The sequence below is a fragment of the Hemicordylus capensis genome, chromosome 6 (assembly GCF_027244095.1).
Source record: "Hemicordylus capensis ecotype Gifberg chromosome 6, rHemCap1.1.pri, whole genome shotgun sequence".
Taxonomy (NCBI): domain Eukaryota; kingdom Metazoa; phylum Chordata; class Lepidosauria; order Squamata; family Cordylidae; genus Hemicordylus; species Hemicordylus capensis.
In genome coordinates, this window is record NC_069662.1 from 33,146,682 (window position 1) to 33,171,221 (window position 24,540).

Below are 24,540 nucleotides of genomic sequence, written 5' to 3' on the forward strand. Positions count from 1 at the left end.
CCAGTAACATTGCTAGATTATACCAGGTTTTATCTATTAGAGAGAATGGGATGTTGAAAAAAACACATCTATGAAAATTCTCTGTTTTTTTCTCTCCTTGGAAGAAATCCTGAAATTCCTCTTTGGTTCTCACTTCAGAGAAATTATGTTCCTAGCCCTAGTTGCAATGACGGAAACATTAAAATATGCAGGCTGTAGGAAAATATTCATAGTGAATGCAGGGCTTCCAAAATCTTTTATCAGAGTTTGCCTAGCACTAAATGGCAATATCATTCTAGATTTTAATAACCAGGATTGCATCTCAAGGACAAACGGAAGGACGATGTTTTGACAATTTTTCAAATATTAGCTGGGCTGGGCGCCTCTGCTGGTCCGCTTCTTCCCCCCCCCCCCGCTTGTCCCCCACCTGTGGTTTCTGGCTGGTGGGCCGGCCGGAAAGCCAGCCCACCTCCTCCTCCCACACGCCCACCAATTCCCAGCAGCTGGGCTAGCCTGCCGCCGCACACCGGCAGGAGCAGCCCACTTCTTCTGCCTCCCTGCCCAGTGCTTTCTGGCCCACCGCCACGTCTCTCCTATCATTTTTTACCGCCTGCTCCCGGCAGCCAGCCCACCACCTGCTGCTCCTGGTGGCCAGCCTGCCACCGCCTGCTGCTCCTGGGGACACTTCGCCTTATCACCTGTCCTCTTGTCTCTTGCCCAACATTGCTTATACAATCTAGCAGTGAGGTTATTGGAGAGGGTCTTGTTAAGATCATTAATGCATCTGTGAGGGAGGGTAGGATGCCTCCTTGTCTCAAGGAGGCAATTATTAGTCCACTTTTGAAGAAATTTGCATTGGATCCCTCAGAATTAGGCAATTATAGGCCTGTCTCCAACCTCCCATGGTCAGGCAAAGTGATTAAGAGAGTGGTGGCAAATCGGCTCCAGGTGTTCTTGGAGGAAGCAAATTATCTGGATCCATTTTAAACTGGCTTTCAGGCAGACTATGGGGCTTAGATGTCCTTGGTCAGTCTATTGGATGATTTCCAATTAGGAATCTACAGAGGGAGTGTGACTCGATCCTTTTGGATCTCTCAGTGGCTTTCAATACCATCGACCATGGTATCCTTCTGGGGTGCCTGAAGGAATTGGGAGTGGGAGGCACAGCTTTGCAGTGGTTCCTCTTCTACCTCTTGAGTAGGTTCCAGATGGTATAGCTTGTACACTGTTGCTCTTCAAAACAAGAGCTCCGGTATGGAGTCCCACAAGGCTCCATACTGTCTCCAATACTTTTTAACATATACATGAAACCATTGGGGGAGATCATCAGGGGATTTGGTGCAGGGTGTTATCAATATGCTGATGACACCCAAATCTATTTCTCCATGTCAGCTTCATCAGGAAATGGCCTAATTTCCCTAAATGCCTGCCTGGAGGCAGTAATGGACTAGATGAGGGAGAACACACTGAGGCTGAATCCAAGCAAAATGAAGGTAGTCACGGCAGGAGGTCGAGACTTAGGAAGTGGTTTATATTTGCCAGTTCTGGACAGGGTTTCACTCCCCAAAAAGAGCTGGTACATAGTCTGGGAATACCGCTCCCTGATTTCTCACGTTGAGGCAGCAGCCAGGAGTACTTTCTATCCACTTTGACTGATTCTACAGCTATGTCCATTTCTGGAGATAAATGACCTTAAAACAATGGTGCATATGCTAGTAACATCCAGACTTGATTACTGCATTATACTCTATGCTGGGCTTACCTTTGTATGTAGTTCGGAAACTACAGTTAGTACAGAATGCAGCAGCATGGTTGGTCTGCAGGGTTGCCCAAAGAGCTCATATTATAACCATTTAAAAAAAACAACAACACTGGCAGCCAGGAAGTATCTGGGCGAAATACAAAATGCTGGTCGTTACCTATAAAGCCCTAAATGGCTTGGGTCCAAGATATTTAAGAGAACGCCTTCTTCGTCATCAACCCTGCCACCTATTAAAGACCATCTGAGGAGGTCCAGTTGCGGTTGCCACTGACTTGATTGGTGGCGAATAGCAACCAAGCCTTTTCTAGATTTGCCTCGGGACTCTGGAGCACACTTCCAAATGAAATTAGAGTTTCTCCTTCTCTGGATGTTTTTAAGAAGGACCTGAAAACACACCTGTGTAGCCAGGCTTTTAGTTTATAGTTTTAAAGCTTCAGGTTTTAGTGTTTTTATTTGTATTTTTAAAATTGTTTTGGGTCGATGGTTTAATGGTTTTTAGCTTTTGAATCACATAGGGACTTCTATGTATGGGACAGTATAGAAATGTAAGTAGATAGATAGACAGATAGATAGATAGATATTTTTGTGATAGACACGATACAGGTTTACATAGACAGAGAATAAATAAATACATAAATAAAATAAAATGGTCCCCCCTCCCCAAAGGGTTCACAATCTAAAAGAAACACAAGGTAGACAACAGCAACAGCCACTGGAGGGAAGCTGTGCTGGGTTGGATAGGATGGGGGGGCATTCGCTCTCCCCATGCTAAATATAAGACAGCAACCAGTTTAAATGGTGACTCTTTGTTCAGTTAGCAGGGGAGTTTTATGTATGTATGTATGTATGTATGTATGTATGTATGTATGTATGTGATTAGTTAGCCCAGGTAGGCAGCAAAACTAGCTTTTTTCAACTCCTGGAAAGGGTCAGTTTCAATGGCTGTGGCTGCATTCACTCTGGAGGGTCAAAAGGTGGACAGGCCTGAGACTGAAGCCATTTCACTTTCCATTTCACTTACCAGATCAAAATGGCAGCAATAGGAGGCAGGGCCCGATTATGACCTGCTAAGGCCGTAAGCTACATTAAGCTTAAAAGGTCACTTAACATTTGGAAGATTGGAAGTTCCGCCCCAGCGTGTCACTCAACACACTCACATCCTTGCTGCACTTACAGAAGTTTTCATCTGAAGAGGTGAACACTGCCTGTAACTATGGCAGAATACTGATCTAAACCAGGCCCTGGTCTAATAAAATGTTGACTGTGAGGCTCTTCTCACGATTAGTGAGAAGAGTCAAGAGGGGGTTAGCCCACTCTCCCCACAGACAAGCTGGGCGGCAGCTCAGCTCACAAAATCACACAACTGCCAGCTCCATTACGGAGCCGGCGGGGGCTGGGGGGCTCAGGGGCCATGCAGCCCCCGGAAGCTCCAGCATGCCCTGTGCGAGCACGCAGGGCATGCTGGAGAGACCCCTGAACCAGGAGGCTGCTTTTGAGCCTCCCGGTCGGGGGTCTCCTTGTGAGCTGCCACAGCGCAGAGCTGTGCTGTGGCAACACAGGAGTAAAAAACCGGGTTTGCGGAGCACTCACTCCGCAAACCTGGTTTAAGGGGAGGGGTACTTTAGCAGGTTACCCACTGAAGAACCACTGGGCTCGCAGCCGAGCCTGGTGGTTCACATGATGGGAGAAAATCGGGCTAGCCTCCGCTAGCCCGATTTTCTCCCATTATGTGAATAGCCTCATAATCTATGGTTATTTCTGCACAGATGTCTAAACTCAGTTTGATAAATAATTGTGTAGCCATATATTTTTGTCTTATCATAATGATAATGTCTCTTTGATAGTATCCCCCCTTTCTCCTTTATTTCACAATCAATTGTGTAAAGTACCCAGAATGTTGGGGGCAATATGCTAAATCATTCTAAACCGCTTCGAGAGCTCCGGTTATAGAGCGGTATATAAATGTAAGTGCTATTGCTATTGCTTGCTATTGCTATTGCTAAAGCTTGACATGTCATTTTTTGGTCTTCAGAGGCCCCTCATAATGTGATGCCCTAAGCTGCACCTCACTTAGCTTGTGCCTAAATCTTGCACTGATAGGGCACTGCAGGAGGCAGTCCTGGGGCTGATAGTTAGTCTCCAGGTGTTGTAGCTACACTGTGCAGCCCAGTGCTGCCTTTGCCATAACTCCTAAGACACCCTTTAGCAGCAGCAGCTAAGTGGTACTTTAAGCCCCTCCCCACTCAGGCACTTTAACCTTAGCCCTATTCAGATGTTATTCATAAAGAGGCTGCTTCACCTCCCAAAGCACTGTGATCCCACCCTGAGCCTGCCATTCACTCACCTGCCCCCCCCCCCCACTATTAAGATTACAGGGCCAGATTTGTGTATATAAGGAGGTGAATGCTGTAAGTATGACAGTAGATGCCTGGGCCGGCCCACTATAGAATCACCCACTATCATGCTTACAGTGCTCACCTTACAGTGATCACCTTTCTAGTCAAACACTGTCATTGTGGGTGACCCACAGGGGTGTATGTGAGTGAGTGATGCACCAGGTGGGACTTCCGGTGCACTTGAGACTGTGTGTACACTACAGCCTCCTTCCTATAATGTATGATTAGGGCTTTTTTTGGCTGCATTTAAACTACTAACCCAGTGAAACTATATTTCAAAAGGATGCCCCTATTAGGGCTGAAATCCATAGATCCTCTCCTAACCTGGGTTTAAAATTCAATGGAACCAGAATTTGCTGTCAATCAGTAAATAATTGCAGCAGTAAAGAATTACAACATTTTGTTTCTGTGTTGTTGCCTTTAGCACACTCTTTTCCTGGATGAACTTTGCCATGAAGAAGGTTTTGCTGCAAAGTACGGATTTACTGACTGCTGTGCTAAAGCTGATCCAGAGAGAAATGAATGTATCATATCCCATAAAAATGAGACTCCAGGATTCATTCCTCCATATCAAAGACCAGAGCCAGAGGAAGTCTGCAAAGCATTTGAGGATGACGGAGATCAGGTGCTGGCTCGGTAAGTAAAGGTCATGTGTCATGACCTGGGCATGCAAGTGGCCCGTGTGCATGCTCGGCAGCATTCAAAATGACTGCTGCAAGCGGGAGAGGGCTGAAAGGGTCCCAAAATCTGCCCAAATGTCTGGGGAAAGACCAAGGGGAGGCTAGCGGGGGAGACCTTTGGAGACCTTCCTGCAGCTGCGACAGCCAGTTCAAGTCTGATCTGGACTCAAACCAAATCAGGCAAACCGGTTTTGTGCACACCCCTCATTTGCAGGAACATAGCAACTGAGATTCAGAGCAAGTAAGTGTTGGTGAAGTGAGAGGAGACTAACAGCACTTCTGCACTGGTGCACTGGGAAAGATGCTTTATTTTTAATTGCCTCCCCTTCTCCAGGAAACCCTCTGTGACACCCAAAAATATGTCTCTGAGGGTTGTGCTACCCTCAGGGACATATTTTCAGGCAGCACAGAGGGCTTCCTGAGGAAGGGGAGTTCCTCAAAAATTGTCCTTCCCCTGGTGCACCAGTGCAGTTAATCTAGAAGTATTGTTCATCTTCTCCTCTCATTACATTGGCAGTTCCTGGCTCTGGATGACAGCTAGGGGCTTCGGTGTGGGGTGGGCAGATTTTTGATAGGAAATGGTAGGGCTATAAGTGGTTAAGCACACACAACATCAGCTTCATGGTTCAGATCCTGATTGGGCGCTCACTTTACTGCTACGTATTTAGTTTTAAACAAGCCCCAGGCTCACAATCTAGCATTTAACATATCATCTAGTCTGGCACTTACAAATGGTGCTCCAAATTAATTAAAGCTAACTCTTTGTCACAGATACTTTTATGAGATCGCTAGAAGGAGTCCTTTCACGAATGTTAACACACTCTCTGAGTCAGTTGATCAATATGATGAGATGCTGAGGACATGCTGCAAGGAAGCTGACAAGGCTGCATGCTTTGGCGAAAAGGTATTATCATGACAAACTAATCATACCTCAAAGTATTTTGAGTAACACTCACCCACAGCTACTTTGCATGTGTAGAAAGTGTTGAAAGCCAGCATTAAAAAAAAAAGACATTTACTGTAATCCAAGGAAGTTCTGAGGTTGTTGTTTTTTTAAAGTGGGGTAATATATTGGTGATCACTACAATTTTCAGAGCAGAACTGAAGCTGCAGAAGTATAGTCGTTCTTCGACATGGTTTCTGTCTTTCACACCAATAGGCTATACACCTGTGCAGAGACCTCATTGGAACCTAACAAGCTTAATTCTCCTGATTTAGGCAGGAACCTTGCCCCCAGCCTTTATATGCGGCTGCGCCACTCCACATCCCCTCAGTCTTCGACGTCTGAACTTTAGTAGATGTTGTGGAATCTTGGGCTCTGCAACAAGCAGGATTTCTAGCTTACAACTAATTTTAAAAAGTGTGTCTGTTGTGGATCGAAGAGCACGTCCCCTGATACCCATACCAAATGTCTTCTCTGTTTGGGGGAATCCCACATTGTAGAGACTTGTGTTCTTTGCCAGAAACTCACAAAGCAAGCTTGAAAAATAAGGCAGCTCACTTGCACACGGCCCTGTGGGGCCTAGCTGTCCATTCATTGGAGGCCTTGTTGTTAAAGCAGTCTTTGAAAATGGCTTCCTCAGTACCAATGGAGCATTCAGACTCTGCTTCTCCAGTGCTGGCGCAGGCATTGTCTGCATCAATACCGTCGGTAGCCACGTCAAATTTGGCCATGGATTTGGCTTCTCTTACACCATTAGACCCACTGCCTGGGCCTATGCAGCCTCTGTCAGGATCAGCAGCTCTGGCTGTTCCTGAGGAACCCATTAAAAAGTAGAAAAGAAGAAGGTTCTTCATCTTCCGTCTGGGCAGTACCTGCCACTATTCCTAAAAAGAAAAACACCCTGCCGATTACTCCTTCAGAGATACCGATACTGAAGATTCATACCGATACTGAAGATACCAAAGCTGGATTCGTCAAAGAAGGAATTGGAGGAAGTGCAGCCTATACTATGGTTGGGTCTGCTCTGGTACCTGTACCGTCGGTACCAAGGGGCACTGCCCTTCAGTCTCAAAAGTGTTCTCCAGTGGACTGGGGATCCCCATACTGTCCTTTGGAAAGTGGATCCCCCGGGGGGATCATGAGGGACTGGAGGTTGAGGACCCCTTAAAACCAGACTTGGGAATTGGACCCCTTATTTGGATGGATTGATGTGGAGGCCAAGCTGCTTGCATCTCTGCTGCCTAATATGGCTCTCTTAGAGGTCATGCATGGTCACTAGAAAAAGCCAGTGACGCTTTCCCAACCTAATAGATGTTTGGAAAACTTCTATAGGTTACAAATGCAAGAGAATAGCACAGCTTTCTTGAAAAATCATCCCACCTCCAATTCTATTGTGGTGGAAGCCTCTCTTAATAAGTCGAATGGTCACAATCAGTCTGCGCCAGGAGATAAAGCAGGGAGGAAGTTGGATTCCTTTGGGAGGTGACTTTACTCGGCCTCTGCTCTACATTTAAGGACTGCCAATTACCAAGCTTGCCAATTACCAGAAAATGCTAGCTATAACCATTTTCGGGGGGGGGGAAGCGACCTTCTTTTTGGATCTCTTGCCCCAAGATTAGCATGATCCTGTGAAAGTCTTTATGAGAGATGAGGTGCCGGTGGCAAAGCAAGAACTTTACTCTGCAAGGCATCAGGAAGCATGCATGGTAGCATTCCTCTGGACTAATTTATGAGGCTCGGGCTAGGATTGAGGATCTTCCCATTGAAGTTTCAAGTCTTTTTGCAGAACAGACTGATGAGACTTTGCAAAAAGTTCAAAAGCTGACGAGTACGGCTAAGTCTATGTCTTAGTCTTCCTCTACTCCTAAGCTGCAGAGGCTGTCTACATGGTCTCCCTACATGCAGACTAGAACGGCCCCACATTAACAATCTTCTTCAGAGCCTTCCTTTCGTGCTAACAAATTCCAGGCTCTCTTCAAGTCAATAAGCCCGCTCACCAGAAGCAGCGATCAAACACCTTTCAAAAGAAACAGTGACTATTGGACCTTTCAGACCCACCTTGCTCCATTTGCTGCAAACTGGGACAAGATGACTGTGGATCAGTGGGACCTCACTATTATATGCATAGGTTATGATTTACAGTTTCTCCAGACACCCCTGTTGTCCAGAATTGTGACCATGCCATGGACACCTGCGCTAGAGGAGGTCTCTACCTTTCTCTTGAAAGCTGCAATCAAGAAGGTCACCAATGTGGCAAGTCCCAGGTTCTACTCCTGGCACCATCGTTTCAAAGCCAGACAGTGGCCAACATCCTATATTAGATCTCAGGGGCCTGAACAGGCACATCATTTACAAAAGGTTCTGTATGCTGTTGGTGCCTATCATTTTAGCCCTGTTAGAATGGGACATGTGGATGGTTTCCTTAGACCGGCGAGATGCGTATTTCTCATATCTCCATCTGCCCACAGCATTTCCGTTTTCTGCAGTTCAAGATAGGGAGAATCGCCTATCAGTTCAAGGCCCTGCCATTTGGCCTGACAACAGCCCCAAGGGTCTTTACAAAGTGCCTTGCCCCAGTGGTAGCTTTCCTGCAAGAAAGAGGGGTTCAAATACTGCCATATCTGAACAATTGGCTTATCATCGTAGGTTCAAAAAGGTCTGTTTTGGAATCCCTCAATACAGTCATAGGCACTTTGGAGGACTTGGGCTTGCAAATCAACTTCAAGAAGTCCCAGTTAGAACCAGTCCATGGGATACAGTTTATGATTTTTGACACCCATTTGGAAAAGGTCTTTCTTCCAGAGGCCCGTATAAAGACAGTTGTAAGATTGGTGTCAGTATTCATGGCTGGAGGGCCACAGTCAATGCACTCTGTACAGTGCCTGCTAGGCCATATGGCTGCAACCACATATGTGCTCCAGCATGTGCGTCTCAGGATGCGTGTCCTTCAGAGATGGTTTCTCAACGTTTTCGACCCCCTTTGGGATCCCGAACATCTGAGGTGCACCCCTCCTCAAGCTGTGTGCAAGAATGTGGCCTGCTGAGTCGAGGTCCGTCATCTGGAGTTTGGTGCTCCTTTTCATTTGCCATCTCCATGAAGGGTCATTGCCACTGATGTGTTGGAGTGTGGTTGTGGTGCTTATATGGACCACTATCACTTGAGCAGCCATTGGACCGTGAGAGAGGCAGGTCGGCATATCAACTATTTGGTACTGATGGCCATCTTCTACTCCCTCAAAGGGTTTCTACCTGTAATTGCAGACTGCTTAGTGATGGTCCAGACCGACAATACAATGGCAAAGGCCTATATAAATCAGCAAGGAGGCACTGCTTCAGAGGAGGAAATGGTTTCCAGCTCTCCTAGGGTTGGTGGCAGCCTATATTCGCCTTCTGTCTCTACCATAACTTCTGTCAGAAGAAACGGGTCAAGAGCTCCATTTGAAGAGTCGTCCTCTACATCTGGTGGCTAGGAAGATTTTTCCGGTTTCCTGTCAGACCTCAGGGACATTCTGATTTCGGCTCAAAAGCCTTCGACTAGAAAGTCTTATGGACATAAGTGGCCATTTGCTGCTCAGAGGGGTTTTGAACCATTGGACTCAATTGAACCTCGCCTTCTCACATGGAAGGTTGTGTTTAGTGGCAACCACCTCTGCTAGGAGAGTGAGTGAACTCCGGGCCCTTAGGGTGGATTTGCCATACCTTCTTTTTCATAAGAATAAGGTGGCACTCTGAACGGATGTTCAGTTTTTGCTGAAAATTGTTTCCACTTTTCACAGGTCCCAGTCCGTTACTTTGCCTGCGTTTTTTCAGGACTCTTTGTTTGCTGAGGAGTGCAGGCTGCATCACTTGGACGTAAGGATGGCTCTCGCCTTCTATGTCCAATGGTTGGCAGAATGGAGAAAGACTCCTTCTCTGTTAGTTTCTTATGAAGTGTCTCATAAGGATTTACTGGTTTCTTCGCAATCCCTGTCTAGATGGATTGTTTCCACTATCAAACTTTGTTATAGTTTGGCAGGTAAGCAGCTGCCAAGGACTATCAAGGCACATTCATCAAGGTCCATAGTAGCCTCTGTGGCTTTTGATTAGGGATGTGCCCGAAGACTCTTCGGCACCGGCGGGGGTAGCACTTTAAAGGCGGGGGGGTGTACTCACCCCCTGCTGCGTTTCCCCCGCCAGCGCTCTTCAAATTCCAAGCCCCTCGGGGCGGCAGCGTTCCTCCCTGCCGCCCCGTTCCTCCCGTCGGCCGGAAGTGGCCGGAAGTTGCGAGCGCGCATGCTCCCAACATGTGCGCGTGCATGGCAGACGGGCACGCACGCATGACGGGCACACGTGCGTTCACAACTTTTGGCCACTTCCGGCCGACGGGAGGAATGGGGCGGCAGGGAGGAACGCTGCCACTCCAAGGGGCTTGGAATTTGAAGAGCGCCGGTGGGGGAAACGTGGCGAGGGGGGTGAGTACACTCTCCCCCGCCTTTAAAGTGCTACCCCCGCCGTGCCGAAAAACCGAATCCCACCCCAGTGCCGAAACATTTCAGAGGCCTTTACAATGGCCTCCGAAACGTTTCGGGCAAATGTCTACTTTTGATTATGCAGTCCTGTCAGACACTATTTGTCAGGCTGCAACTTGGGCTTCGTCCCATTTGTTTATTCAGCATTGTGCTATTGATGCCAGGTCACATAATGATGCTAAGTTTGGCAGGACTGTTCTGCAATCTATTTTCAATTGATATGCTTTATTCATAATAAACTGTTGCTGTTCCAGGGTATATCTGTTCTGTTTCATTTTTCCCTCCACCTTGGGTGCTAGCTTGTTATGCGCCCATTGGTCTAAAAGAGTGGTCATCTGTCCTTTTACATGCCCCCCATCTTCCCCACTGGATCTACTGGAGGTGGACTCTGTGACTGACGGGGTGTGGAGTGGTGCAGCAGCATATAGCAGCTGGGGGTGTTCCCATCTAAACCAGGAGAACTGAACTTGTTAGGTTCCAACGAGGACTCTCGTTGGAGGCTGAGAAACAACTTTTCCACCTACACAAATAAGTTATATATATATATATATATATATATATATATATATATATATATATATATATATACACACACACATACTAGGCTCTGGAAATGTTTACAAGCCTCATCGGAATGAATGGAAGTTTGCATTGCAATCCACCTGCCTTACAGTTTAACTAAAGTTGTGCTTACTAGTTAGATTCAGTGAACAAAAAATATGTATCTAGTATACGCATATGCAGAACTGTACTCACATACAATTTTTCACACTATATGCTCAACACAAATCGGATTTGGCGATTCAAGTTTGAATTGAATAGCAGAATAATCAATTTGATTCAATGAAAACTTGATTTGGGAGATTCGAGTCCCTTTTTGAAGCCCATTTTGCTGCAGAAACAGGCCTCATAATGATGCTTTTTTCCAGAGAGAGCTGGTCTACCAATGGGTTCTCTGGGTAGACTGCCCTCCGCTCTGGACTCAGCTCATCTGACCACCTCAGAGGGCCAGTCCTCCAAGGCACACTGATGTATTAAGTCTGGAGCGGAGGGCTGGTCTACACGGTGTGAAATTTGATTCAAATCAATTTGGGTTTAATCAGGGGCAATTTGCTGATTCTACCTCAAATTGAATCACCCTCAAAATAGAGGGTGTGATTCATGGTTGAAGAGAATCACCCCTGATTCTACACTAATTGATCTGGGTGATTTGAGCACCATTTTGATGCCTGTTTTGCTGGAAAACAGGCCTCAAAAAGGCATTTCTGCCTGGTGGTTGAACAAGTGAATGTCATCCACTGGCTGATATACTGAGGACAATTTTTCAAAGCAGGCCTGTTGAAATTTAAAGAACTTAGCTAATGTCTAATTTGCTTTTTAATTTCGATGGGACAACTCTGAGTACTTTTCCTCAGTATGGCAGCCACGTTTTACAAAATTGTGGCTTTTTAATTTTGCATTCTTGATATGATGATTGCACATCTGCAGTGCTTTGACAGGTCATAGCACATATAGCAGATTCACTCTCTGACCTGAACCCCAGCATTCTACGGAACATTGCAAAGGATCACATGATGAATCTCTTGGCTATCACATGACTGCTTTACTGGCAGACCTGATACTCTTGCTCTTCCCAAAATATAGCTTTGATTTTTTTTATGCTGCTCAGCCATCCTGGGAATACAGGTGACTTATACCAGATAACTATTTTCCAGAAATCTATTTTATTGGGCACTATATAGAAAGGTCTGTTTGATGTTCCTCCTCTTCCCAACCTGTTCTTTGCCTCAGACAAGTGAGTCAAGAGCATTTCTTTCCTGCCGACTCTCTCCTTATTTTGTAACAGGCAAGAGCTATCAAAAAACAGACAAAAGAAGCCATTCTTCAACAGCAGGTTATTTGTTCACTCCGGGAGAAGTTTGGACACAAACTTATAGAGACTGGGTAAGTCTGATTGCTGGGAGAGTGGGGTAGGGTGGGGAGGAGCAGAGGCACATAGAATATCAGGCCACAAATACTGGTTCTTGGGAATGATGGGGACGTTGGGTGCATGGCGTGCTGGAGCCTGAGAGAACTGGACATGTGACAGAAATACATCCCCACCAGAGGCGTAACTATAGGGGGGGCAGGGGGGGCATGTGCCCCGGGCGCCATCTTTTCTGGTCACGTGGGGGGCGCCGCCATGACAAAAAAAATTTAAAAAACATTTTTTTAAAATTTTTTTGTTAATACAAATGTTTCCTGCTCAGTGCAGCAGCGCTGCAGCAGTCAAGGGAGCGCGTCGGCACCCCCTCCCCCACAAGCGGTCCCTTCCGCGCCGCCCGCGCCCCCCTCCCATTGCTTTGCTGGCACCTGGCGGCCAGTCAGTGGCCTGGCTTGGCGGCGGCGGCGGGCGCTTGTGAGGAAAAACCTAAGTATAATGTAGTATGTTGGGAGGGTGGGGGGGCGCCATTTCAGTGCTTGCCCCGGGCGCCGTTTTCCCTAGTTACGCCTCTGATCCCCACCCAATATTGCTAATACAGCAGTCTCTGAAGCCACTCTTTTTCTTTTTTTGAAATTTTATTTTATTTTCAACAAATACAGCACATGCATAAAAACTGTGTAGCAATGGAAAAGAACACTTGATGTCAGCAGTGTCATTGTAATGGAAAGCAACAACTAGCTGTCACAGTAAGGTCAGCCTCTGTAGGTCTGCAAGCATGAAGGTTTGACAGCAGTGAGAGCAGATGCCCCTCAGAAGATGTCCAGAGGTGTTTGTAGCAGGCAGCAATGATTTTATGGAAGAGCTACAGAAGAATTGCATAGAAGGACTTAGCCAAGTTTTGCAGAAAATGCAAATTGAAGTCGATTGTGTTAAAATCTACAAGGCTCGCTGGGTGATGTGGCCTGAATGAAAAGTTCTCCTCAGCCGCAAACATGGCCTTCAGCTCCACCCACACACTCCCTCAAATGGCCTTCTTCAATTTTTCATTTTTGAAAAATTTGAGGCAGAGTTAGTAGGAAAGAGTAAGAGACCAGCATGATGTAGTAGTTAGAGTGCTACACTAGGACCAGGAAGACCCATGTTCAAATCCCCATTCAGCCATGAAGCTCACTGGGGACTCTGGGCCAATCTCAGCCTAACCTACCTCCCAGGGTTGTTGTGAGGATAAACATAACCATGTTCACTGTCCTGGGCTCCTTGGAGGAGTGGGATATAAATGTAATAAATCAATTTAAAAAGGCCGTTCAAATGATCATTAACCGGATAGGAGAAGTGTCCTGCCCAGTTTTGGGGGCTATGTATGCTCCCAATTTTTGAAGTACCATCTGCTAAGTGGTGACTGGGTACAAGGGCTCCCATTCTATCCAGCAACTGCAGTACCTAGCTGCTGAATGAGATAGGATGAAAAGCCTACCTTTTAGATGGGAACTGTTTGGTGTGGAAAACTATGGCTGCATACGCAATCATAGCAACCACACAAACAAATATAGCCAGCAAAAGAAGCAGGGCTATATTATTTAGTGGGGAAACAACCGATATCAACCGATATCAAACTGTATGCCATGTATTCCTCAGAGCATATATTAGGAGGCACATGGAGCAAATATAGACATGTTTCTTTAGTTTCTTCTGTTTATACTAGTTATAGAGCAGCAAAGTGAGTTCCAGACAAGAAACACTCTGATTTGAATTCTGCCTTAGCAAAATCTCATGTGAACAGATGATGAAGTTGCCTCTTACTGAATCATAGTATTTGTCCATCTAGCCAAGAACTGTCTGCGCTCTAGAGTTATAACATGGGGTGCAAAAATGGGGTACTACTCCTATTATATGAAGTCAGGGGGCAATTTCCTTCAAATGAAGCCTGAACAAGGGGTTGAGTGGGGGGATTCAATTCCTGAACTTTTTGTAATTCTGCCATGAAACAAAACAGCTATGACTGCTTTGTCATTGTCTAAACTGTTTTAGAAAAAACCACCATTAAAAATCAACAAGTGAACCAATGTCCTTGAAAGTCTGCACACTTAATACTATCATTATGTAGGAATACCATCTGGGATTTCAGAGTTTTCTGCCCAGCCATTCGGAATTTATTTATTAATCATTCGTTTGGTGGTGACTCAGAGGCAGGCCTTCTCTGTAGTTGCTCCTGAGCTGTGGAATGCACTCCCAGCAGAAATCTGCAGTCTGAATTCTTTATTGACCTTCAGGAGAGCCCTTACAACTGTTTGGCCTGGCCTTTCAGGGTTTTAATTAGTTTTAACTGTTTTAATACTGTGACCTGGCTTTCAGGGTTTTAATTGTTTCAATTGTTTAATTGTTTTTATAATATTTTTAATTGTTAATTGATGTTTTATATTGTGTATATTTCTGTTTTAACTGATACTGGTTTCGATGGTTCTGTTTTAATTGTGAACCACCCTGAGCCACTTTGGAAGGGCGGTATAAAAATCTAATAAATAAATAAATAAATAAATAAATAAATACACAAACTTTTTGAGTTTCCCATTGATCCCTATGGGGAAATTATTTGATAGGACCCATGTTCAAATCTTGCACACAGGCCCTTCAGAGCTTCTTCTACTACTGCCCCCACCCACACCAGTACTGGTCCAGCATTAGTTTGGAACTCTTCAGAAGCACTGATGCCACACCAGTGCTTCACCTCTTGCCCTGCTGTTTCATTAGTCAGGATGTCAGCCAGTGTGTGGTCATGATGACGACAAAGATTTGCCAACCCTGCTAGGAAAGGATTTTCGCTGTCATATGGAATTTGCACTTGAGCAATCCTGATATTTTTATGTTGTTGTTTTTCTTTCCAGCAAACTTGCTCAGCTGAGCCAGATGTTTCCCAGGGCTGACTTTGCTACCCTTTCCAAGATTGCACATGATATCACACATATGCATGAACAACGTTGCCATGGAGATACGATGCAAAGTTTGCTTGATTCGGTAAAAACAATTCCTTTAAATTAAATTGCATGAGCCAAGTACATATTTTATGCTTTACAAAGTAAGCCCTTGGAACATAGGAAACTGCCATATACTGAGTCAGACCATAGGTCCATCTAACTCAGTATTGTCTACACAGACTGGCAGCAGCTTCTCCAAGGTTTCAGGCAGGAGTCCTTTTCAGCCCTATCTTGGAGATGGCTCCAGGGAGGAAACTTAGAACCTAGGTGCTCCATCCCCTAAGGGGAATATCTTAGGGTGCTCACACATCAAGTCTCCCATTCATATACAACCAGGGTAGACCCTGCTTAGGTAAGGGGACAAGTCATGCTTGCTACCACAAGTCCAGCTCAGCTCTTCTTGGAATTTGGTTTTCTAAGAACGTTGGCTGACATGTATGCAAGTCTAACAGGGGTGGAAGATATTGACACCTGTGCTACTCTGGACACAGAAACAGCAGCACCACTTTTTCCAACCCGTGGTTGCATAAGCAGTGTCCCTGTAGTTTCTCCCATTGCGACAAATATGAGAACCCACAGGGATGCTGCTTGCACAACCACCAGGCAGAAAAAGTGGCACCGCTGCTTACTTTTCCAGAACAGTGGTGGCATTTTTATCTTCTGTCCCATTAGACTGCCATCCCCATTAGACTTGTGCATCACGTCTGCCATCACTTCCACTGGTTGGCTTTACCTGCTTTTAATTTCCTTATTTGATGGGAAAGGAATTTAGCAACACACAAACATTTCAAAATGCAAGACCTTTCTTTCATGCTGCCAGGCCCTTCAGGTTGAACTGATACTGTAAGAGAACTACTACACATAGGGCAGCAACCACACTAAGTTAACCATTGGAATTTAATGGGACTTAACTTAGGCATGATTAACTCATCTCATAGACGTCAGTGGTGGCTAGGCATGCTGATGATTTCTGCCAGGGCACTCAGCAAAGTTTCAGGAGATGGAGGGCAAAAGTTTACCTGCCATGGGATATACAGCTATGAATAATGCCTGATCCATTTATCAAATATATTATATGAATTAAAAGAGGGTTTTGTGTGTAAGGCACCAAAAGCTTCCAGCCAGGAACTCTGGTAGATTGACTCAAGTGCTTTTCTCTGTGTCACAAAGCAGGCTTGTTAAAAGAGGGAACTGCTGCCCTCTCTTACAGTTCAGTGACACAACTACAGAAAGGGTAGTTTTCATAGCCCCCAACTCAACAGGTGTCAGGTGACATAATGACCCAATACAAATCCAGGCTTGTAATTCTGGTCAGGCTTCTTAATATCAGCAAGTAGTAGCTCAGACAACCTGTCTTTGCTTGCAAAGGTACCTGCCTAATTAAAGCACTAAGCAGAGTTCTGTTGCATCAGATCAAGAGTCTGCTTAGCCCAGCATCCTGCTTTCCAGAATAGCCAGCTGGAGGCCTCTGAGAAGATCACAAGCAGGCATTAGGGGTGTGCACAAAACTGGTTTTTGTGGTTTGGTTCAACTTGAACCAGTACACCCAGGTTTGAGTACTGGTTCCATCGAACTGGCTGCTAGTCCAGTTCACATTCGAACTGGGGTCGAACCAGTTCAAAGTGCTTCGGCCAAAGGGAATAATGGGAATTTGAATGGTCTGTGGTGACATGTACACAATCATGATGGTCCCATAGAAAATGGTGACAACAGTAAGATGAGAGGAGCAGATCAAGTTCTTTTGTCTTCCTGCTACAGATGATCTTCAAAATGATACACACATATGAAGTCAATGTTAGGATAAATGGAGGAGGAGTGAATGCAGAGGACAGGAGGCATATCAATATAGAAATAAGCTGTGTATCACTATAGGAGAGTTTTAGAAATGGGGAAGAATCACAGAAGAAATTGTTGATTACATTTGGGCCACAATATTTTAGCTGAGACATAAATGTTGTTACTATGGCAGGGATGTGTACAAAACCAGTTTGTGGGGTTCAGTTCGAGTTTGAACTGGACTCAAACTAGGGCCTGTAGTTTGAGTACTGGTTCTGTCTAACTGGCTGTTGGTCCAGATTTAATTCAAACCAGGACTGAACCAGTTCAAAGTGGTTCTGCCATAGGGAATAACAGGAGTTCAAATTGTCCCATTATTCCCTATGGGTCATGCCAAAACAGTTTGGGTGGTACATCATGATGGGCACTACCTACCACCCAGCCTGCAAAGCAACTGGGCAATCAGGCTATTTTAAATGAATTTTTAATTGGGGGGGGGGGCGGTCCATCAGCAGGTCAACCTTTGGTCCAGACATCTATAGTGAAGTGCAAACAGCTATCAGGCCCTGCTGACTCCAGCAGCCCCGACACAACCTCCCTGCCTGCCTGGTACAGGAAGGGCACCACCCTCCTACTGAAGGTGGTTCGTGAGGGGATGTTGTACTCGGGGGCAAGCAGCTGGAGCAGCCAATGGAAGCCAGCATTCTCCACCATCTGAAACAACTGGTCATCCAGAGCCATAATCTCTCCAATGGCCCGAGTAATGAGATGTGCCTCTGGGTGACCAGACTGCTTGCCTACTGGTCATGTCCACTAAATGACAGACAAAGCACCCTGCTTGAAAGCAGGAGCATGATTCATGCCACCGCTAGATGAAGGCTAGCATCCACTGTGGCTCCTTTTTGCTCCCCTCCTGCATCCTCCCACCCCACAAGCCAATGGGGGCAGAGTTGCCCAGACAACAGAAAAATTTGAATGACAACAAGCTGGCCAGAGCAAAGGATATCAGTATCCAATTGGAAGGCAATGGCCAAAAACCAATCAGGAGGCCATAAAAACTGTCAAAACACCTCTGTAATGGTGGCTGCCATGTTCAAACTGTCGTATCAATTTGAACTGCTTTGATTTGAATCAGGCTCAGCTCAAATTCAGACCAGCCCCCTCTTTGAGGGGGACTGAGCTGGTTCTAACTCAAACAGGTAGAACTGGGCCAGTTCGAGTTGAACCCAGCTCAAATCAAACCAGTTTTGCACACCCCTACAGGGCATGAAAGTAAGCATACTCTCACACTGTTGATTGCTTGGACCTAGTTTCTGTTTTGATTGACAGTGGCTCTTATAATAATACAGACCCATATCATAAAGAAAATGACCGATAACCGATGACAGACCTATCTCCATGTTTAACAGCCTTGGACTGCAGGAGAGGACTGCTAGAAAAGCTGGTCCACCACCCCTCTGAAAGTACCCCTGATAAGTTTCTAAGGAAGCAGAGAAGTTTCTAGAATGCAATCTGAAAACTAGTGGTGTCAGCCCAGGCAGTGCCTCATCCCCTATGGAGTGGGCAAGCCTGAGGCTACCCGGGCAAGGCCTCAGAGACAGGGGCATAGCTAGGGTAGAGGGGGCCCGTGTTCATCCTTCTCTCTGGTGGCCCCCCAGAGTGAGGGAGACAATGAAGAAAATAGGGAGGGATGGAGCTGGAAGGCCCTCAGGAGCTGGGGGCCCGCGTTCTTTGAACCCTTTTGCTCAATTATAGCTACGCCCCTGCTCAGAGACATGGGAGGGTTGACCCTTGTCCTCCTCCTAGGCAGTCAAGTCCTGGGGCTAGTTCCTTACTGGGAGACTATAGCTCTCTCTCTCTCTCTCTCTCTCTCTCTCTCTCTCTCTCTCTCTCTCTCTGTGTGTTTTGCCCTCATTACTGCCTGAGCCATTTTTAAAGGCAGCGTCACAGGCCAAACATCCGGGCCCCATCTATCCTGGCTCCTTCTCGCAAGCTTTATTACCCCTTCAGTTGCCATTCTTTCCCCTCCTTTTGCATGATTCCCCTCTTACAGCTCCGTTTCAGCCTCCCACCCATCAGCTCCGGACAGCAGGGTCATGAAGCCAACATATCAGAGGGCACTGGTGCCCTGCTGGAGGTACAATGCAGTCTGGATGCCTGGTCTGTCTGTGCCTCTCTCATTCAGTGTGGCAGTCCCCGGACTGGTGCTGGCCGCATCCAAGCTCTGGTGTCGTCCTCTCCATGACTGCTTTTGAGGTCAGTGCAGGGCACAGGCAGGTCGGCCAGACAAGTGGCTTAAAATAATTAGACATTTCTTTTCTTTCAGGGAAGACTGTCAGACTATATCTGTGTCCACAAAGAGACACTATCAACTAAACTTGATGACTGCTGTGGAAGATCAGAACTGGACCGACTGGAATGCCTTCCACATGTAGAAAATGATGACAAGCCTGCAGATTTGTCTCCATCGACTAAGGGGTTTTTAACAAAAGAAGCATGCCAACACTATGCTGAGAACCAGACTGTTCAAGTGGAAAAGTATGACATGGAAATTTCAGTCTATGTAGGAAAATATGGTGTAGTGGGGAAATGATTTGACTAGCAAGCCAGAGGTTGCTGGTTCAAATCCCCGCTGGTAGGTTTTCCAGACTATGGAAAACACCTACCTGTATATCAGGCAGCAGTGATATAGGAAGATGCTGAAAGGCATCATCTCACACTGCACGGGAGATGGCAATGACAAACTCCTCATGTACTCTACCAAAGACAACCACAGGGCTCTGTGGTTGCCAGGAGTCGACACTGACTCAACGGCACACATTACCTATAGGCAGATATGAGCATGTGGGGACCTGAAGCTTTACTCCTGGGATAACTAGGATAAGAGATGGATGAAGCACTAGAGCAGGTCCACAGGAAGGTCAATCTTGAGGCAAAGTTTATTGTAAGCCACTATCTGTACTAAGAAGTCCATCCAAAGCAGGGCTGGAAAAAGATGCTGGCGGAAGGAGGGTTAGCAAGCAAGATAAATAAGTTGGCAAACTGGCAGGGGAGTAGGTAGGCAGGGAGATTAAGGGGGATCAGGCAGAGGCACTAAAATTAGGATGTCACCTAAGTGAGGTTGGAATCTGTTTGTTACTTCAGGAAAACTCCCAGGCCTGGCCACAACATTCAGCTGCTGGAAGACTGGAAACATGATCAGATCTTGGAGAGCAATACTGGCCTCCTTTCTTGCACTCTGCATACTCAGGGAACCCCATGATAACATCAGAACATAGATTAGCAATGTTGGCTGATTCCAAACTTTTTGGTGATATGACAATTTATTACTGTTTTTGCAGTCATTTTTATTGTGTACGTTTATTAGGAACCATCTTTCTAAAATAGCCCAAGGCCACCACTGGATGCTGTGCTGGGGTTGGATAGGTCTTGGGTTGGATAATACGATTTGGGGTGGGGTGGGAGGCTCACAGAACTATAAAACAAATAAAACAATATAAAATTCATAATGTTCACTTGAAAACTTGACCCAGTTAAAATCAGATTACAAATTAAAAACTGACTGGAAACAGACAGGGGCCCTGTCTCTAGTCCCCACCAACCAAATCTCAGTCAATGAGCAGGGCCATGAGCAGGACCCAAGATGTAGAAGGGAGGGCCCTGGCATATCCATATGGACAAATCCAGGCCCCACAGATGCTTTGGTTTCAAGATGTACAGGGCTTTAAAGATCAAAACCTTTAATCTGGCCTATAAGCAAACTGGTAGCCAAAGAAGCTGCTGCAGAATGGGTATAATACTTGTGAAGTGGCTAGGACCCACAGTCGTCCTTGCAGGAGCATTCTGGACCTGCTGATGCTTCCAAACCATCTTCAAGGGCAGCCTCATGTAGAGCACATTGCTGTAATGCAATCTGGATGTCACCAACACATGAGTCACTGACATCAGAGCCGAGTGTTCCAAGGTTCCAAGTAGGGTTGCAGCTGAAGTACCATCAATAGCTGGTAGAAGGCACTGCTGCACACTGTCACCACATGTGCCTCCAAGGACAGTGTTGGGTCCAGGAGTACCCCCAAGCTGTGAACTTGGTCTCTCAGGGGGAGTGTGACCCCATCTAAGACCAGATTTACCTCATAAAGCATAGTTTCTTTAGTCATCTGAAACTGCCCAATGAGATCACTCCTTGATAATTTAGTTGGGAGTGAGGCTTATAGCAGCAAAACGCGAGCCCTGCCTCTGCTGTAGCCCCAATAGATTCAATTCAAGTAGGATGTAGAGCAGAGAGCTGATGTCAGGGACTTCCTCCACAAAAAAAGATTGGCTCCCATAAGTGCATTTTTGTTAATTTCAGCAGATAGAACACCTACAGATTTAATACTCTGTTAATTTTTCTATACAGTACAAAATTTTGAAATGTATTCACGCCTCGAAATTGATCCACACCTCTCAAACCTCTTCTGAGGTTGTCACCAGGGGATGATAAGAATGATATAAATCAAAGGATTGTTGTAAGAATTATTCAGCCGAAGTATGTGCCTGTAGTTCATAATATGACTTGGTGGACTCTTTCTTGTGCTGCAGGTTCATATACGAGAATGGAAGGAGACACCCTGAATATTCTCCACAACTGCTTCTGAGATATGGCATAGGGTACAAGGATTTCATGGACCAGGCCTGCACAAAGGAGCATCCTGAAGAGTCTCTTTCTCTTATGGTGTGTTGTAGTTCCTCTTCATGCAATCGTGGGGATTTTTAAAACCATTATTCTAGCCATTTTATTGCAATCAATTGCCATGGCTACATCCAATCCATCGTAGACATTGCATTTTGGTGAGGGTGCTCCATATTATTTTACTAAATGCCTGCCCCATCCATCCACCCACCTACACCTGCCAGTTTCTTGGGACAGGGTGATGCAATGAGTTTAGGTCTCTAAAGTGTGGATAGCCTCTAGCTGTCGGAGAAGAAGGAAGGGGAATACATGCAATCCGGGGCTCAGAATACTTCTCTTGTTTCCATGTTCCCTGGGGTGGGCAGGGGAGTGACTGTGCCAGCTGCTGGCCAGTGCTAGGTGATGGAACCAATCCCCTTATTTCAGATCTACATAATGAGATAAAAGGAAGACAAATTCAATGAGAGGAGAGGAGAGCTGGTCTTGTGGTAGCAAGCATGACTTGTCCCCTTAAGCTAAGCAGGGTCCGCCCTGGTTGCATATGACTAGAAGTGTGAGCACTGTAAGATATTCCCCTCAGGGGATGGAGCCGCTCTGGGAAGAGCAAAAGGTTTCAAGTTCCCTCCCTGGCTTCTCTAAGATATGGTTGAGAGAGATTCCTGCCTGCAACCTTGAAAAAGCTGCTGCCAGTCTGTGAAGACAATACTGAGTAGGGGTGTGCAATTCGGATTTTCGGTGCTTTTGTTTGGACCCGAACCGAAACACCCCTGTTCTGTTCTGTGCCCGAATGTTGCTCACCCGAATCACCCCCGATTCAGTTCGGATTTGGATTTACCCGAATTCGAATCTGAATCAATTTGGGTAAGAAAAATGGGTTCTGGGGCCAAAAGAGTGGGGTGGGGTGGTAGTGCCCAATGGGTGGAGGCTGCCACCCAAATTTCAGGGGGATTGGGCAAAGGGCTGATTTTTGGTGAATTTCTGAAGTTTACGCGTCTTTAAGGTTTCCCCCCATTAAGTATAATGGAGAGTGTATTGCTTCACGTCGGGGGGAAAGGGGTGGCCTAAAGCGGTGTGGGGTTGGTGGTAGTGCCGGGTAGGGGCAAGGAAGCTACCTGAATTTTTTCAAAGGATTTGGGCAGAGGGCTGATTTTTGGTTAATTGTTGAAGTTCATGTCTTTAAGGTTTAGATTCTATGATAGCAAATTAGAGTGGATTCATGGTGTGTTATTGAAAATCTCATTTGCTATCATAGAATCCACACTCAGAATACCTCAGAAACAACAGAACCCTGTATGCCATGGGTTAGAAACCCATGGGGGTGGTTGGCACCCTATGTGCACTACACCACCACTCGCTCTGGGCCACCCCAGCACCCCCCAAGTGCACTTATGGGGCTGCTGAAAGCTCCATTCTATTAAAACTTATGAGGAAAAACCTTAAAGACGCGTAAACTTCAACAATTAAGCCCTCTGCCCAAAACCTTTGAAAAAATTCAGGTAGCTTCCTTGCCCATACCCAGCACTACCACCAACCCCACACCGCTCTAGGCCACCCCTTTCCCCCCGACGTGAAGCGATACAGCCTCCCTCCATTATACTTAATGGGGGAAAACCTTAAAGATGCGTAAATTTCAGAAATTCACCAAAAATCAGCTGGGGTGGTAGCCTCCATCCATTAGGCACTAACACCCCACCCCACTCTTTTGGCCCAGATCCCACGTTATGCCCCCTATCTGCCCCAAAGACACTAAAACTTCAGAAATTCACCAAAAATCAGCCCTTTGCCCAATCCCTCTGCAATTGGGGTGGTAACCTCCACCCATTAGGCACTACCACCCCACCCCACTCTTTTGGCCCCAGGACTTTTTCAATTAAAGTAAATGGAAAGCAATTTCTGCATTGAAATCAATGGAAGCAAAAAGGCAGGAAATTCAAAGAGACGTCAAACTGAAAACGGAGGGGGAAGAAGAAGACAAGGCTGGCACTTTTCTAGGGCACAAAAAAGAGACCCGAAACACCCAAAAAATTTGGACCCAAAACAGGGGTGATTCATTTCGGGTGTGAAAATTATCGGGTCTCGTCATGGGTGATTCGGTTTGGCTCCGAATCACCCGAAATTGGTCGTTTAGGGCACAGATCGTTCTGTGCCCAAAACGTTTTGCACATCCCTAATACTGAGCTAGATGGACCAATGGTCTGACTCAGTATATGGCAGCTTCCTATGTTCCTGTGTTCAATCAAACTCTTTCATCTGGCAAGGCTTCAGAGTCAGTCGTTTATCACTGAAGTCATATGGAGAGGTCAGTGTCCAGTTGCCACCAGCTCAGCTGGTGGCCAATGGGGGTGGGCCTTCTCAGTTGCTGCCCCAAGATTGTGGAATGTACTCCCTACTGAAATACAATCCTCCCCATCTCTGACAATTTTTTAAAAGCATTTGAAAACCCACCTCTTCACCCAAGCCTTTTCAGCACTTTTAATTTTTAGGTATTAAACTGTGTTTGATTTTAAATTATCTAAATTGTTTTATATTTTTGTATATGTTTTAAACTTGTTTTTATGTTATTGTTAACTGCCCAAAGATGAATGTTTGGGGCGGTGTACAAATCAGATAGATAGATAGATAGATAGATAGATAGATAGATAGATAGATAGATAGACAGATGTTCAAATCGCAGACTGTTTGGGATGCTGAGAGGAGGCAACCTATTAGAACATTCTAGTTTCAAAGTGATTTTTTATTATGAGAGAAGAATATTCCACATGGCACCCTCAGCTTGGAGCCAGCGTGGTGTAGTGGTTAGAGTGCTGGACTAGGACTGGGGAGACCCGAGTTCAAATCCCCATTCAGCCATGAGACTAGCTGGGTGACTCTGGGCCAGTCACTTCTCTCTCAGCCTAACCTACTTCACTGGGTTGTTGTGAAAGAGAA

The 24,540-nt window shown here is 45.9% G+C and overlaps 1 protein-coding gene across 1 annotated transcript in view; it reads left to right on the forward strand.

Moving 5' to 3' along the window:
- LOC128331583 (albumin-like) overlaps positions 1-24,540 on the forward strand; it is a 48,257-nt gene that overhangs the window by 6,315 nt on the left and 17,402 nt on the right. Inside the window, exons 4-9 of the mRNA XM_053265159.1 lie at positions 4,562-4,773; positions 5,589-5,721; positions 12,115-12,212; positions 15,075-15,204; positions 19,267-19,478; positions 21,522-21,654. Of these exons, the coding sequence (XP_053121134.1) occupies positions 4,562-4,773; positions 5,589-5,721; positions 12,115-12,212; positions 15,075-15,204; positions 19,267-19,478; positions 21,522-21,654 (918 nt within the window). The remainder of the gene's footprint in view (positions 1-4,561; positions 4,774-5,588; positions 5,722-12,114; positions 12,213-15,074; positions 15,205-19,266; positions 19,479-21,521; positions 21,655-24,540) is intronic.